The following is a 17,247-nucleotide window of genomic DNA, read 5'->3' on the forward strand; positions in this document are numbered from 1 at the left end:
GCTACTCTCTCAGGAAAACCTGAACCTCAAAACCTTCAAAATAAACTTCAGAAAACTGTTTTTTTTCATTGTGTATATATGTTTGTTTGTTTGTTTGTTTTTAGATGTGCCCCACATCTATACCGAGCCCCTCATATTGAGGATAAATGGCACCCCAGAAAGGTTGCACGGCGACGATGGAGACAAGTGGAGCGGTAGCCTCTCACACTCGGAGCTCACGACACCCAGCAAGAGTATCACATGTGAGTAAATAACACACACACACACACACACACACACACACACACGTTCACACATAGAGACTGGTGAGAGTGTTGTTTCCATTACCGATCACTGGTCTGATGAGTCACATTGTCCTGACCTTTTAACAAATATATTTGCACACCCTGAGGAAATAGGTCAGGTAATCATACACACAGACAGAAATATCTACATTGTCAGCTAAAGTAGGTTAAGTTTCTGATTTCTGAACACAAGCACCCAAATCTCCACGCTTGAAATGAAACACCTTTCCGTTTCTTTTATTCTTTCTTCTGCATTTTATTCTCTGTCAGACTTGCCGCTGTGGAATTTACTTTACTTATTTATGGTTCATGGGAGATCTTGGTATCAGTCAAGTCAGAATAAATACCCCCAAAAAGTCTCCAATTTGATCAACAGAGAGCTGAAGTCCTGTTACATCCAGGATAGCTGGTTCCACTAGTGTCTGGAACTCAATGAACTTGTTCTTTCTGAAAAAAGTCGATGTGTTTCGGGGGTTTACTATCCATATTCTAGATAGATACAGAAGATGAGAATCTACAGCACTTGTTATTAGAATTCAGCTTTCATAAAAACTAAAGCCCATCATTTTTTTCCCAGCACAGTCCTCCGTTATCCTTGAATGATATCCACCCACATTCCTGTCACTAATGTCATCTTTCCAACATATTAGCTGTAATCTCTTCAGTTTGAAAAATGTCTATGCTGGCATCCGGGTGGCCTAGGGCAGGGGTATTCAATTAAAATTCAAAGAGGTCCAGTTGGAGAAAATGTCCTCAACCGAAGGTCCGGAACATCATAATGTCTAACTTCACTTGCGTTATGATTCAGTGCCATATATATATTGAAGTAGTGGCTTAGATTGTTTATTTTCTGTGCTCTCGGTTTGGATTTGAGTGGGTATGTTTGCTCAAAAGATTTGTGCTTTGCCTCGTACAGTAGTTGCGCTTCATGTTGGCACTTTTAATTATCGCCACGGTCTCGCACTGCAAAGCGGTGGCCGTGAGCTAGCCAGTGGGGCGCACTCACATGCATGAACATGCACTAAAAGCACGTGCAGCCGGCTACAACACACGTAGAGGGAGAGTGACTTCATTCTCTGCTCAGGTAGACATTACTCCTCTATATCTTTACATAGCCAATAGTTGTTTGCTGCTATTTTAATGCTTTGGATATTGTATAGAGCACCTTTAAAACAAAAATATTAGATAAAAAGCAATATTACATAATTTTGTATAAGCTTACCATCCCTGTCTAGACATATGGACTAAACCACACAACACACAGTTGAGCGTGGTTTTGTTCCAGGGCTGGATTTGTAGTCATTTGCATCAGTGTGATTTTCAATGAGGTTATCTAACTTCTGTAATAGAAACCAGAAGTTGGGCTCTCTATTCTGTGATTTGTGAAACTGCTTTTTGACCAATCCACTCCAATAACATTTCTCATTGCTTTAACATGAAATCGCTACTGTAGTTGGCTGTAGTTGTACTGAAGTAAGAAAATTGCAGGAGCAGACATGACTGTCTCATATTGTGTGTGTTTTATTTACACTCAGCTGTCCAAGTCTAAACTACTTCCCAAAATCTCCAGCTGTCCCATCATTACACTCCCCACTGGGCGTATCGGCACCTCTCCACCTCAATTTGCTGGCGAGGAGCGTCGCTTTGCAACACCTGGAAGTTCTCCTTCCAGAGTCATATCACCAAGCGCCACCTCCCATTTCCCTCCCTCATATTACGGGCCCCATGGTTATGTTTCAGACTCTCCTTGATGTACAGTCGTTCCAGCTCTCTGTAGCAAAGCCAAAGGTTACGCAAGTACACTATGTCATTACCCCACCACATATATTTTTTTTGCTTTCACTCCAGTTTGAAATAAGTAGAATCTCAACCTAATTCTCATCGTTCTACTATGTCATTTATTCACTTAGAAGACCGAGCTTCACAATAATAAACACCCACAAAACTCTAGTTGAGATGTCTGAATGCTTGGCCACTAACCTAAAAGCCACTGTAAAAAATGTAAATGCCCTGCAGTGGTCTAAATCTGTCCTCCCTGCTATTCAGAGAAAAGGAGGGATGGCGTAAGTGAATGACAGGAGGAATAGAGGGGTGAGAGGAGGACGGTTGAGTAACCTGAAATCTGAGCATGTGTTACAAAACTACCAGCATTTCTTCCTGGAATCCAGGGCCAGCTATAAGTGACAAACACACAAACCTGCCCCGTGGTAATAGCTAGTTTGTGGTAACTGAATAACCAGCAGTTCAGTCAGGAAGTGGATAAGTAGGTGAATGCAGTGTGTTTTGAGTAGGTGTGTGAATGTCTGCTGTCGCCATCTATGTTTGTGCTTCTACCTGTACCGTCTGTGTGTCTATTTCAGGCTCACGCTGGAAGTACTGAGAGGTTTAGAGTTTTTCTGCCATTCTCTCCCTGCTTTATTTTACATCCCAATAAAACCTACGAAACCCACCAGCTCCATATGCTGTGCAGGGAGGGTTATGCAACTACATTGGGCTCGGACAAAATGTACCACCATGAACACCAGTTCTGGCTCTCCATTTGGCTTCATGTGCCTCCTCCCTTCATCCATGGCGTCCTCCGTCTCCAACTTACACAATCACACATACAACTTACAAAATCGCAAATGCGTTCACAGGACTTGAACCACAAACTTAAACAGTGAATGTTGGAATCTTTATCCCTTTCTCAGGTGACTATGCATTATTTGCCTGCATGTCTCCATAATTAAATGATTGCCTCTGCCTTTTTTGCATGTGTGAGTTGGTTTGTGTGTCTTTTGTGAACCTCAAGAGCCAGTCAGCCTGAATGTGTCATCTGCAACCAATCATCAATCAATCAATCAATCATCATCTGTTCCTCCAGCTCAACACGTTCTCATCCCAACTCGTCACATACTGACGCTTTTCGGCATCACTTTTCGTTCGCAGGGAACACGTGCTTAATGTTGGGAATTAAACAAAAACACTGCTTAGGTTCAGGCAACAAAACCACTATAGTTAAGTTTAGGAAAAGACAGTATGGTTGGGCTTAAAATTAATACATTTGTACAGTGAAAATGTGACTTGACGTTGTGAACACTGGACAAGATAGCTGATTGTAAAGTGAAACTTAACGAACGGGACAAGAATAGCGGTCTCTTAGATGAAAGCCTTTTGTTTGTTGGACCAATCCAATCCAATCCTTTAAACTACATCACCACATCACTTTACCTGAGCATTTAATATTGACGCAGATGGGTTTACATTGTAGTTAATGGAAAGCCCGGTGCGCTGAAGGGTGCCTTGTGCGTCGGTATCAACAACAAGCTGTCTGGTTTCATGATGAACTTGAAGACGTTACAAAATAGCTGTGACTCGGGCCTGTGGTGAGGTCATGGGTGGCTGTGTGACATCTGTGAATGTGTTTGTGGGTGAGAGGGTGAGGAAACAGAAGCAAAAACATAAAATTCCTCCTCCCGTATGCCCTAGCTGTCTCGCAGTGATGACATCAGAGCTATAGTATGTGTCTGGCCCCGGGCCTATGACAAGCTGTCTGAGAACAATGTGCACAGGAGAGGTGTTAACACATGTGAGTGTGTGTTATGACCTGAGTCAAACACACACACACACACACACAAGCACACACAAAGACACACTCCCCGTCGGTGATGTCATGAACACACTGCCGTCTTTGACGTCACATTCACACATGTTCACAGATGTTCACAGATGTTTAACTGCTAACACTCTTTTGGACTCAACCAATGACACATGTAATTCATCACTGACAGGATCACAGTAGCATTTATGACACTTTGTTTATTTTTATCAGTTTGAAATACCTTCACTAAATGAGATCTTAACACAAACCAGATAGAAGACGTGTTTGAATAAGGGCATGGACGTGTGTGTGTGTGTGTGTGTGTGTGTGTGTGAGGGAAATGCTGAACGGAGCTGTTTGTTATTATCTTGTCATGAAAGGAGAGGAGTGTGCAGTGTGTTGTTGATGGGAAATCTAACAGGACTGTGACAATGCCTTTAATTAGAGACCAGTCACCGTGCTGAAACTGTTTTCCATCTCTGCTCCTCTGCCTTAAATCATTTTCTGTCTGTCTCTCTTGCCTTGCTCTGAATTTATGACCTGTTTGTTGGTCACATTGAAAGACATATTTTACTTGTACTGTCAGGTACAGATAACGGTGACACAGTGTGGCCAGTGGTGTCACGGAGGGGTCATGTGTCAATGAGGTGGTTGGTTGATGTCTAAGGTCAGGGATTAGTGTTGCTGTATGTCGTGTTGCTCGTGCAAGTCTGCTGCCTTTTCCTCTTTTTTTCCAAAATAAGAATGAAGCCACGACTTGAAATATTTGCACACTTTTTCCATTCATTTGTCAGGTGAAATTCACACAAATGAGTCAAATGTGGCAAAAAAAATAAAAAAGGAGTTTCAATGCTTTTCCAAAGGCTGGGTTGAAGGGAGTAAATAGTGTTTCTAAATGTCACAAAGAACCACAAGAAAAATGTAAAAGTTTTGCCAGAACTTTTGGGTAAGTTGTTGTTTTGTGTCAGCCAATGTCATGTTTCCCGTTTTCATGCAAACACGAAAACAAAGAAATGAACAAAATACAAAAGACTAATGCCTTTGCACAGCTGTTTTTCCTGGTATAAGGCTCTTCCGCAAACGTGCAGGCACGAACACATCAGTCAACTTGCGATCAGTTGACCCTTTGAGTGCCGAGATGGTTTGATCAGAACATCTCAAAAATTAGCATTTTATGCAATTGATTAGTGGTTAATACGCCTGCTATTTAAAGGCTTATTCAGATTTTTTTCAGTTTCGGGTGATTGTTTGCAATCATGAGGATCAAGATTTTTTGAAACACTCAACTGATATTTTGTCAGTCCACTTTGCTAGAAGTGCAGCTCTCTAGTACACCCTCAGGGGCCAAAACAAGCTCCAACAACTGAACCTAAAAAGCATTTGAAACATGTCTTTTTAACACAATAACACTCGCAATGAAATCAGACCTGCCTGTTGTACCTCTGTCTTTAAATGTGTGTTGCATAAAGCTTGCTTGTTGTTAAGCTGCAATAATAATAATAATAATAATGATAAATTGTATTTATATGGACACCTTTCTTAAATATGTTACAAAATACTTCACAAAATAAAAAAAAATAAAACCAAACAAGGCAGATAAGATGAGATGAAGGCCAAAGGACATGAGCACAAAGGAAGTAAAGGCAACAAAATTAATAAGATCAGATAAATAGAAATAAAAACACAGTACAAATAAAAGGGTAAAAATACTGTATGCACTTCATACTGTATGTTCTGTATGAGCTGCCCACTGGGAAAAGGTTTCACATTAGCCTTCTATTAGTTACAGATCAGGTGTGGCATAGCTTGCCGGCTTTGGCATCTGTAACCTGGCAGCACAAATAACACAAACACACAAACAGTAAACATAGCGGCACCACTTACGACAGTAATCCATAAAAATTATCAGTTTTATCCACACTAACAGCCAGATACACAAATTATACAGAAAAGTGTATGAGCCACACTACAGTTAAAAAACAATCACGTGGACTTTATGAACTGAAAATGTTGTGGTAAGAATTTTAACAGAGGAAATCTGTTAAACTCTGCCATCTTTTTTCCATTGAAAGTAACAAGAATTAATCTTTCATTTTAGCCAAAGGTGAGTCACACTTTTTGTCCTGCTCACACCTAATTTTTAAGCAGCAGTGTTGTGCATCTGACTGAACTCTGCGTCCACATTACTAGTGAGTGGGTGCAACTAAACAAGCCTCGTTAATGCTGTAGTGTTGGTTGGAGCGTTGTATACATGTAGCAGCCAAAAATGTGGGAAAAATCTAATTGAAAATTGTTTTAAATAACATTTTACAGCAGCAACTTATCATTTTCACATTCTCACTGTTTTAGTAGTTGACACTTTTGGCCCACAATTAAAAGCAACGCAACTATGCAAGAAAACCCCAGAAGGGAGTCAGTGGGTGAGATGTTTCTGGGAGACTGGGCTGAACAGATGTTTTACAGACACTTCAAAACAGTTAGAGGATTTTAAAATGTCGTGCAAATGTTGTGAAACTGAATTCCTTTTGCGCCAGTCAAGCCGAACCCACAGCATTCTTTATTTTCATCATTAATGGCACATGTCCTCATTGACAAAACAATTACACTGCAAGCAATCAAAAGCTGTGTTGAGAGAAAATATTTGGTCTGACACACAGATGCTTTTCCTCTGTTGTGCTTAATAATGCCAAAACGGAGGCAGATTTGTGGGTGCATGCACCAACCATCCATCCTTTTTACCTGTTGTTTACTAATTAAGGGTTTTCTAAATGATATCCAGAGCATTAATATAGTGGCAAACAACTATTTACTATGTAAAGATATAGAGGAGTAATGTCTACCTGAGCAGAGATGAAGTCACTCTCCCTCTGTGTGTGTTGTAATCAGAGCTTCTCCGTGCTTTGTTGACATCGGCTGATAACGCCGTTGCGGAAACGTAGCACCCACCCTCTGGTTCCGGGGCGGGTTAACACTGTTAGCTCTGTCAACAGTGTTGCTGTTGTTAGCGCTGTTAGCACCGTTAGTTGAGAGATGTGCGGAGACAATAGAAATGCTCTCAATCTCGCATTCAGCACCTTTAAGTTGCATTTGGGGGTGCAAATTTGGTCTGATGAAAAATTATATTTTTCTGCATTTTTATGACTTTGATCTCATGTTTATAGTTTAGATTAGGGCTGTCAAAGTTAACGCGATAATAACTGAGTAATAACTAATAACACATTTTAATTTGTTTTAACGCCACTAATTTCTTTAACGCAACATTTTGGTGAGGGAAAACTGGCCATTTTCAAAGGGCTCTGACCTCAAGATATGTGAATGAAAATGGGTTCTATGGGTACGCACGTGTCTCCCCTTTACAGACATGCCCACTTTATGATAATCACATGCAATTTGGGGCAAGTCATAGTCAAGTCAGCACACTGACACACTGACAGCTGTTGTTGCCTGTTAGACCTGTTAGAGTTTGCCATGTTATGATTTGAGCATATTTATTTATACTAAATGCAGTGCCTGTGAGGGTTTCTGGACAATATTAGTCATTGTTTTGTGTTAGTGCATAGTTAATTGATTTCCAATAATAAATATATACATATATTTGCATAAAGCAAGCATATTTCTCCACTCCCATGTTGATAAGAATATTTAATTCTTGACAAATCTCCCTTTAAGGTACATTTTGAACAGATGTGCGATTTATTTGCAATTAGTTGTGATTAACTAGGGACAATCATGTGATTAATCGCAATTAAATGTTTTAATTGATTGACAGCCCTAGTTTAGACATTTCAACACTTTGAACACTTTGACCTACATAGACAGACGAGCTGCACCAGAGGAGACGGTAGGATAAAGCAGCTGGAATAGAGACAGAGTTCATAGTCATCCTGGTGACTCATTCCAGCAGAGGATAAGTAGAGAGAGAGAGAGAAAGAGAGAGATGAACAGCAGATCTCTGGTCTGGGAGGGAGGTGTGTAAGTACAGGGTAGCTGAGAGACGCCAGGAGAGAAGGAAGAGGTGGATGGTGTGTGAATGGGGGGTGTGTGTGTGTTTGCTGGTGCATTCAACTGATGGTGACTCACTCATGCTCGCTCACCGGCCCAACACATCTGCACAGACATGCGTGTACATACACACATCGTAGAGATCGCAGGACCCCCAGTGGCCAACGCTGCTGTGTTAGCGCCGCACACGCACGCTCTGCGGTTTCCCAGTCTCATCATGTTAATCCCACAGTCATTTGGCTCTTTATTTGCTGTTATTTTTAACTAGCTCCCACTGCTGAATCATTGTGTTTATGAGTCACACCCATGCTTCCTCCTGCTCCAAATATGCACAAGCAGCAACCCATTTCTTCAACTTTGTTTTCTCCCTTTCTCACTCAATCTTTCTCCCCTTAGCCTACTTTCTTGATCTCAGACAAAGGGACCTTGTATTTTTTTCAGTGTGTGTGTGCATGTGCATGAGTGTGTTGTCCGCACGTGTCCTTGCATGCATATATTTGTGTGCGAGTGGGCCTAACCTCAAGCTCTGTTTGGAGACAGTCCTGACTCCCCGTCTCTCTCCGTCTGTCTGTCTGTCTGTTTGCCTGCCAGGTCCGCCTATGTACTGTGTTCACACACACCACAAACTCACAAGAAGTATGAATTTCTCAACCACTCACAATCCCCTGGACAATACAGACCTAGAGGGAATACTGAAAAACCGTGCACAGCTTCCCTCCCCTCGCTTTAATCCCCTTCTTCTCTTACCGACCTACATCCTGGCCAGCTCGGAGTGTTAAAATACAGTATTGTGCAAAAGGCTAAAAGGGAGCAATAAGAAAAGAGAGACAGAAAAGGAGGAGTTGGAAGTGAGGAAGAGAGAGAGACATAACACAGGAGAGCAGCAGGTATTGACTTTTGACATACTTTAGAGGAGAAAGTATGGCTCCTTCCTTCTCACATGCATGCACGCCTACACACTAATGCACACACTGGCCCTGCAGCCTGCCAAACATCTGGAGCAAAGTTAGAAAACGCTGAATGAAAGAATCTTTAATAACACTGGATTGGTTGTATGACCGCGGCCGTCAGCCAATCAAAACAGGCCTGGATGGGTTATCTGTCTCCGAGCGGTTATCGAACGGACGCTTTTATTGCCAGTCGTGTTTCATAGCCAGCGCTCAGGAGGACCACACTCCGTTTGCCTCCCAGTGCAACTGTGTGTGTGTGTGTGTGTGTGTGTGTGTGTGCATCCGAGAGGTACGGCGTTTCTGCTTTGATTTGCTGAGGGTCTGTTGTACTCTACCCTAGCCCTGTTAATTCTCACCACACCTCTCGACACCAGATGCTTTCAGGTCAAGAAAATATTTAGGGCCTCAATAGGATGGTATTAAATACTACCATAACATATAAAAACCAGGCGTCCATTTTATTCTTCTTTTCAGGGTGTGTTTGGTTTGGCAGCGAAGGTGTGCTTCGTGCCTCCATCTCTCTAGCCGAGTAGTTAGCACTCGATAGCACTTAGAGGTAAAATATACCAAGTGGTGTATTGAGCCAAGATTAACAAAATGTGCATACTCTCAAGTGTTTGTTGATATATGTTGTATCAAAACTGCATTTTTCCAAAAACCTCAGGTATTGAAAGGGATGGGTTTTCCAGAGACAAACACTCCTCTCTTCCTCTCTCACACTCTTTTCATTTATCCAGTCTTTTATTCCCTTCGTCTCTTTATAGTTGTGTAAGAGTCTTGGCCAGTAGGATCAGGGGTCAGTTCTCTAAATGCAGAGCTCTTCCCATGAGCTGTTGCCTTTAGGGTGGGCTTTGCATTTGGACTCAGCATCAGCACAAGTCTGCACGCACACACACACACAGAGAGAGAGAGAGGGGCCTCAGAGCTGAACAGAGATCAGCTGCATTATCCACACATGTTGGCAGGCCCGCTCACACACTAAGGTCCTGATCGCACACAGCGCGTTTTGCAGGTGGAAAACGTGAGGCGCACCGCACTGCCTTTTAGTTGCCTGGTCAGAGCAGTTTTTTTTGCAGTTTGCTGCATCTCTTTTTAATTGTTGCTGGGGAACCACCAAATGAGTGCTAATGTTAGCGTAACACAAACCATTAACTGTACGCTACCTAATAATTAATAGCACAGTTTAAATTAATGAAAACAACTTACCCACACTAATTTGCATCATGGTAACTACGGTTGGTAATGTCATAAAGCTCTGGGTATCCAGCAAAAGTCACCACAATGAGAAAAAACGCTAATGGTTTTGGGCGCTTTTCCCCTCTGAGTTGAATTTATTTCAACTTGAGGCGTTCAGGACACTCCAGTAAAAACACGAGGCGCACAGAGCGGGAAAAAACTCACAAAATGCTTCAAACTCATTGACCACAATTATAAAAAGCCGCCCCAGGCTGCTAAAACAAACTCTGTCTGATCAGGGCATGAAGCACAAACATTATTTCAATCCTATTCATATATTTCATAGAAATGCTTTAAGGATCACATTTTCATGCCTTCACGCCGGCGACAGCCATGGCCGGGTTGTCCGTCCGTCCATCTGGTCCATTCCTGTGAACGCGATATCTCAGGAACGCCTTGAGGGAATTTCTTCAAATTTGGAAAAATGTCCACTTGGACTCCAGGATGAACTGATTCGATTTTGGTGGTCAACGCCTCAGGAACGATTTCATCAAATTTGGCACAAATTTTCATTGGATTCAAGAATTATCTGATTTGATTTTGGCCGTCAAAGGTCAAGATTAACACATTTTTGGCCATAACACAATAATTCATATCTTAATTATGACAATGTCACACAAATGTCTTACAGGATAAAATGATGAAGTGATGACATTTTAGACACACTTGGATATAAACTGCAACTTAACTAGTTGGCGGAGGCATACAACCACGAGGCAGTAATTCTAGTTTCAAGTCTGTTTTACAACAATACTCACATACCCATATGTACATTGAAAGCACTGTTGGTCACTGTAATTGTTCCTCCTGTCCATACTGGCCAAACTGCCAAATCCACAGTCCACTATTTCTGTTTGAATACATATTCCAAAGTTCAGCCAAAGCTCATATCAGCAGTCTTGAGTCAGACAAATCAAGCAGATATCTTCCAAAGTCTTTTTAGTACAAAATTCCCACTTTTTGTTACTGTTCCTACACTGCGGCTCCGCAAGGAATTTGGTGATAAAAACACATTAACTTTGGAAGATACTCATTTGATCTGACTGTCTGGGACAGCTGAGGCCTCATTTTAGCTTCAGCTGAACTTCAGAATACATTTTTTCACAAAAAGAGGACTGCAGATTTTGTCCCCTTATGTAAATTGAAATAGCTTTAGAAAGAGATTTCTTTTCGAAGTGCTTTGAATGTACATATGGATATGCGTGTATATATACGTATGCGTATATATGTTATATATTAAACCTATCATTTAATAATAATAACAAGTGACTCATTATACACATATTACACATATATCGATCTTTGGCAGGAACAACGTAACAGGAACAGATGGAGCAAATGTCAGGATTTGCTGCTTGTCTCTATTTTTATATCGCATATTTTAAAGTCTTTGGGCTTTGGCTTGTTTGTCAGACAAAACAATTAATTATATACAATAATCAATAAATTCATCGACAGTGAGAACTTTCAGTCAAAATGTTAGACTATTGTGTCAGTCACAGGAACAGCTGTACAATATACTACGATTCAACACAGTCAATACTACCTTATTTTGTCATTTATATGACGTGAACACAATAACAGCAACACTACTGATCTGAACTGAATTGATTTGAATGTGTATTTATTTTAAAATGCTTATTGTCCACAGCCTATTGTAAATGAATGTATTTTGTCGCTCCCCAGCTCAACCAGCAGCCAGATCCACGCCCACCCACCACACACAGCCATGTCGGACACAGCCCAGCAGCCAACTACGCAACGGAGCCAAGCACCACGCACACACACACTCCTCTCACACGCACTGTCCGCATCACACGCACACGTCTCACACGCACAGCCTCCAGTCCAACGGGGTCAGGAACGGGGGCCATCATGAGCATCCTAAGCTGGGCTCCCTCCCGAGAGGCGGCTCGTCCACCTCCTCGTCCTCATCAGCGGGACCAAAGCACACCAAGAAGTTGCGGTCCAACCCGTCCATCACCTCCCAGAGCAGCAAGAGGAGCAAGAGCAGCAGCTCCAAGAGCAACAGCTCTCAGGTCCCCACAGGTTCACAGGACGGTGAGTTACAGAGACTGACGGAGGGAGGGATAGCTAGCAAGGTTCAACATTAAAGTTTTTATTCCACATGTCTGAGTAGAGCATCAGAATTTGTCTTTGTACATCTTCCCTGACCCAAAAAACAGTAATAGAAATCACTTCTTTTTTGTAATTTGTAAGGTTAAATTAACATTGATGGTTTATAATACACAGCCAACGCAGCAACCCAGAGTTCAGTTGAAGAGGGTACTTTGATCCCACTCAAAATGTGCAATGTAAATTGCATTTATAAATCTTTTCAAACTGCAAATGCCAACCAAAAGAATATGAATCAAAAACCAAAAATAGGTCTAAATAAATTAACCTTGTCAACCACTCCGGTTTTGAAATACAGGTTTGTTCAACCACCTCATGTCATGGCTTGAGTGGTTGTATCAAATTTTTTGTATATGAAAGTAAGTGGGCTAGATCCATGGCAAACTGTGAATAGTATGGTATTTATCATTTTCAACTCAAAGTAACTGTTACATGATGAAAGAGGCCACTGTTTCTTTTCACTAAAACCTAAAAGTACAGACTGGCATGCCTTCTGCATGAGTAATACTGATACAGAGAGCGAGAGAGGTTCTGTGGTTGAGCAGAGAGGTAAAGATAACAAGCTTATTACCAAGACAGATTTGGTAACATCAGACATTTGTTTGTTTTACTCTCTGTTACAGAGCAAATGTGGTAAGTCAGTGTGCTGATGCCACCAGGACATTGGCCTTCCTTAGGCAGCATTCACACCAGATCAGGCGCTGCAGGGTTGTGCGTTACTTTAATGTCCCTTTAACTGTGACGATTAACGTCTTTTGTCCCCTTATGGCTGGGCTGTACAGCTCTGGATCGTCGGTTACCGTGACGTTGGGTTGCGTTTCTCCCAAAGTTGATTCTGTTTCTACTTGTTTGTTTCGACTGCAGGCCGCTGCATTTCTTTTGTTCGGAACCCCATGCTGCAGCCCAAACGCCCTACCCTCATCCAAAATTAATGGGAAAATCTGTGTTTTAACCACACTGCCTGATCTGGTGTGAATGCAGCCTTAGTCTCTGGCCGGGCACTGAAGAAAAATATTTTCTTGTGAACTAATTACTCAATCATGTCTCCTGATTTCTGACTTATCATAGAGGTTGCATCCAAAATTCCACACTAACATGCTATTTAATACGCCAAAACAGTATGTCAGATTTTGTAGTATGTCCGAAACCTTAGTATGGAACCAAGAGTACGTGGATTACATATTATTTCCGGTGAAATATTACAGTATGCAACGCTGGACACTATGGCGGCATACATATCCCGCGATGCGGTAGTGACGACAACATTCATAACAGACATTGACAGACAGCTCTTTAACATCAATAACGCTTCAAGCGTAAGTATAAGATTTCACTTTGCTAGACATAATATATATTATAAATTAATTCAGACTTTGATTCTTACAAACCGTCGCTTTGGTCACATGGGGTTGGCACGGGTTACCATGGTTACACGTCTCCAACCGGCAAGGAGGCTCTCAGGAAGTGACGACGTAAATTACTGCTCAGTGCGTCCGAAAAGATACATTCACACAAAAGTATGTTGAACGATAGTACACCTATTGGGTATGTAGTGCATAGTATGTGATTTCGAACGCAACAAATGCTTTATTGCTTAATGGCATCACATGTAAATACGTTTGTGCTGCCAAAGCATATAGAGAAGGACAATATTAGATAAAGGAGAAAAAGAAAAGCTGATTATTATACAAACTGGTTACATAAGAACATAATAATGAAATGTGTGTCTCTCCTTCTCTCCAGACTGCTGTGTTCACTGTATTCTGGCCTGCCTCTTCTGTGAGTTCCTGACTCTGTGTAACATCATGCTGGACTGCGCCACCTGCGGCTCCTGCGCGGGGGAAGAATCGTGTTTCTGCTGCTGCTGTGCGTCGGAGGAGTGCGGCGACTGTGACCTGCCCTGTGACATGGACTGTGGCATCATCGACGCCTGCTGTGAGTCTGCAGACTGCTTAGAGATCTGCATGGAGTGCTGCAGCCTTTGCTTCTCCTCCTGAGGGCCCCCGGCCACCACCACCACAGGGGGCAAAGTACATGTCTGCTACACACTCCCACAAGCCCCGGAACAACTTGGACCAGTATCTTATCAGAGCTGAGAAGCGCTACACCCAGTCTTTGTTGCCTGGACTCTGTGGTTTACACTATATTGGCTGGCCTAGTTGGCTCCACAATATGTCCAATGTTTCTTACAAGGTTTGCCGAGCACAAGATGCTGAGAGCAGTCACTGGTCTTCCCTCCTTTTATTGGTCAAACGACGGGACAGTCGCTTCCCTGCTTTGTCTTTGCTGTCGGTCCATTGCTACGCAGCTGGATGTACGGTGCAGAGCGAGTTCCAGCTGTGGTCCACGAGGCTGTGCAGACCGGGCCTCCGGACCCTCGCAGAACAAGCGATTATTACAATGGAGCCCCTTGTGCCGTCTGAATGACGGGAGTTCTCCAAGCATGAAAAATGACCTCCAAAGGCAAATGAGAAAATGGCTCCATTTAACCGGATTTTAGTGTTTCTGTAGATAAGAGCAGCAGCATAATGGGAAAAATGGACGCTCAGATCTTAGTAGAAATGTAGTCTGTCCTCCTGTCCTTGGCAAGGTTAAAGTCTTCCAGTTTGATTGCATACAGTGGCCTTTGTGACACACACACACACACACACACACACACACACACACACACACACACACACACACACACACACACTCTTAGTGGAGGATGTTGAATCCACCGCTGTCTTAGTTCTTGTTGTACAAAATAGAGAAAAACATTAATGGTGGCTTGTGGCAATATTACAGACAAATTTCTTTTGTTAATATGCATCTCACTTAACGGACTTCTTCAGAGAAGAATCATGAGAGCGTCGTGCATCAGCCTGAAGATGGGTCCAATTAAATGAGTACTGTAAGTGATGGACGTCGGAGCGAATGGTTGATTGCGTTTGTCATGGACTGTCATTCTCTCTACTCTAACATGTGAAGAGAGAGAGTTCCTAATCGAAGGTCTCTCCTCGTTTAATGTTTCACATCTTGTTTACTTTTACGTTGTTTTATTTTGAGGGGCTTCGGCTGCATTCAGTGAATTCCTCCTTGTCCGAATGGTCAGAGCTGGTAAAGGACTGGTAGAAGATTGGAAGGCATCATCTCCTTTTTTAATACGTTTCATTTTTCCTTTGTCGTTCTTGCTATGTGAACAAATGGCCTTGGCTTAAGCTTAAGGCCTGAATTTTCAAGTAGATTCCTCCTTGCCTTTACCAAATCTCTATTAATCCTTGTTTTGTAGATTTTAGTGAAGATATTTGCATTTCTCCTCTAATGTGAAAATCACATTTCTGTGTTATCGGGTTTCGCCGGGCTCTCTGTAAAGCAGACATTGCTCAACATCTAATTTAATTCCTTGAGTGGAAATCTCACGACATTATGCTAAGTTAGATCCATATGCTCGCAGTGTGAATGGTACGCGTTTTTGATAACAAGCCCGCACTCTCGGATATGCTCAGATGCATACCTTCTCCAACCCAATACCTCTTGAGATGTCACCTAGATCTGTTGTGCCTTTTAAAATGACTTGATACAAATCTCTCTCCTCTCTGATCAAATACTGTTTGTGCAATCCTTTTTTCTTGGAAATACCAAAGAGTTTTCCTCTTACTGGACCTTAGTTTCTACTAGACCTACAATTACTTGTACTTTGAAGGGTCTTTGCTATGCTATGTGGCTGTGGTTGATTAAACCCTATTTTAAGGGCTGAAATATAACACTGTTGATTAAGAATATACACTAAGGCTGTAAATCAACCTGATAACACCGACGCAGAAAAAGAAAAATCAACAAATGCAACTTGAGAAGATATTATGACTCTTCATGTTTATATCAGAACGGATGTGTTTCAGATTTGACACACTCCAACTCGACAGAGACAAAATCCTGGAGAGCCCTGGAAAACAATGCAATTTCTTTACAGTACAAAGAGATTTATGAAGGGAGAACTGGAGTATATAATGTTGTGTATAGACATGATAACAATGTCATTTGTTTGGATTTACAACAAGTGCAGATTCTGACAATGTTGCTTCATCTAGGGGACACATTCTCCGTCACCAGACCAAACCTATCACAAAAACAATAGTGGTGGACTGTGATTGATATCTGAGGGGTGTGCAAGGCTAACCCACACGAGTTAGAAAACTAAATATAAACACTGGTTTGTTAACAACAAAGGTCAATAATTAAAGATAATAATAAATGAGCCTATAAATGTTAGTTAGCTACAGAATCAACAAGCTATTGCTAGCATAACTGGCCTTTCACTGATAGCCGGCAGTGTTAGAATAAACAGTTCACCTTGCTTTCATGTAAACCACTTTGTTAAAGGGATAGTTTGGGTGTTTTGATGTGGGGTTTTATGATGTACTTATCTATGCTCAGTGTATTACCTACAGTAGATGACGGTCGCAACGCCCCCAGTTTAGAGAAGCAGACAGGAGTACCAACACCGGAGCAAAGCAATGTACTGCTGTTGACGGGGCCTGCATCAGTTTAAGTGTTGTTGTTTTTTAAGCCACCAGAATCCATTGAAAAAACAGTAATTTTACCTCGGAGAACACAGGGGGTTCTGGTGTACCGCTGCCTCAATTGGTTTACTTAGTTTGTGCTATTGTGTGACTTTGGTGAATCCAAACTAATCAAAGTCACACAATAACAGAAACAAACTAATCGATCGAGGCAGTGGTAGACCAGTAACTCCTGTGTTCTGCGAGATAAAATTACGTTTTTTTTTTTTTTATTGGAGTCTGGTTGCTTTGACGAGAGCATAGATAACAGCTTCAGACTTTATAGCTGTCTCACGGCAAGGTAAACCGGCAAAAATACTCTAAATATATTTTAGGTGAGGCTTTCTTTAGGTGTCTAAAATCTGTTTTGCTGCCGCCCCGTCCACAGCACTACATTGCTTTGCATCCGTGCAGTAACTCCTGTCTGCTTCTCCAAACTGGAGGCGTGTCGACTGAGTACCTCACACAACCCCACTTCAAAACACCCAAATTATCCCTTGAAAGCCAGCAGGAATATG

At 41.9% G+C, this 17,247-nt stretch overlaps 1 protein-coding gene across 1 annotated transcript in view; it reads left to right on the forward strand.

Moving 5' to 3' along the window:
• The window catches only part of mdfi (MyoD family inhibitor), a 36,101-nt gene extending 19,166 nt beyond the window's left edge, over positions 1-16,935 (forward strand). Inside the window, exons 3-5 of the mRNA XM_037786250.1 lie at positions 105-242; positions 11,739-12,113; positions 13,932-16,935. Coding sequence (XP_037642178.1) covers positions 105-242; positions 11,739-12,113; positions 13,932-14,185 — 767 coding nt within the window. The 3' untranslated portion in view covers positions 14,186-16,935. The remainder of the gene's footprint in view (positions 1-104; positions 243-11,738; positions 12,114-13,931) is intronic.
• The last annotated feature ends 312 nt before the right edge of the window (positions 16,936-17,247 follow it).

Source organism: Sebastes umbrosus, chromosome 1 (genome assembly GCF_015220745.1).
Source record: "Sebastes umbrosus isolate fSebUmb1 chromosome 1, fSebUmb1.pri, whole genome shotgun sequence".
Lineage (NCBI taxonomy): Eukaryota > Metazoa > Chordata > Actinopteri > Perciformes > Sebastidae > Sebastes > Sebastes umbrosus.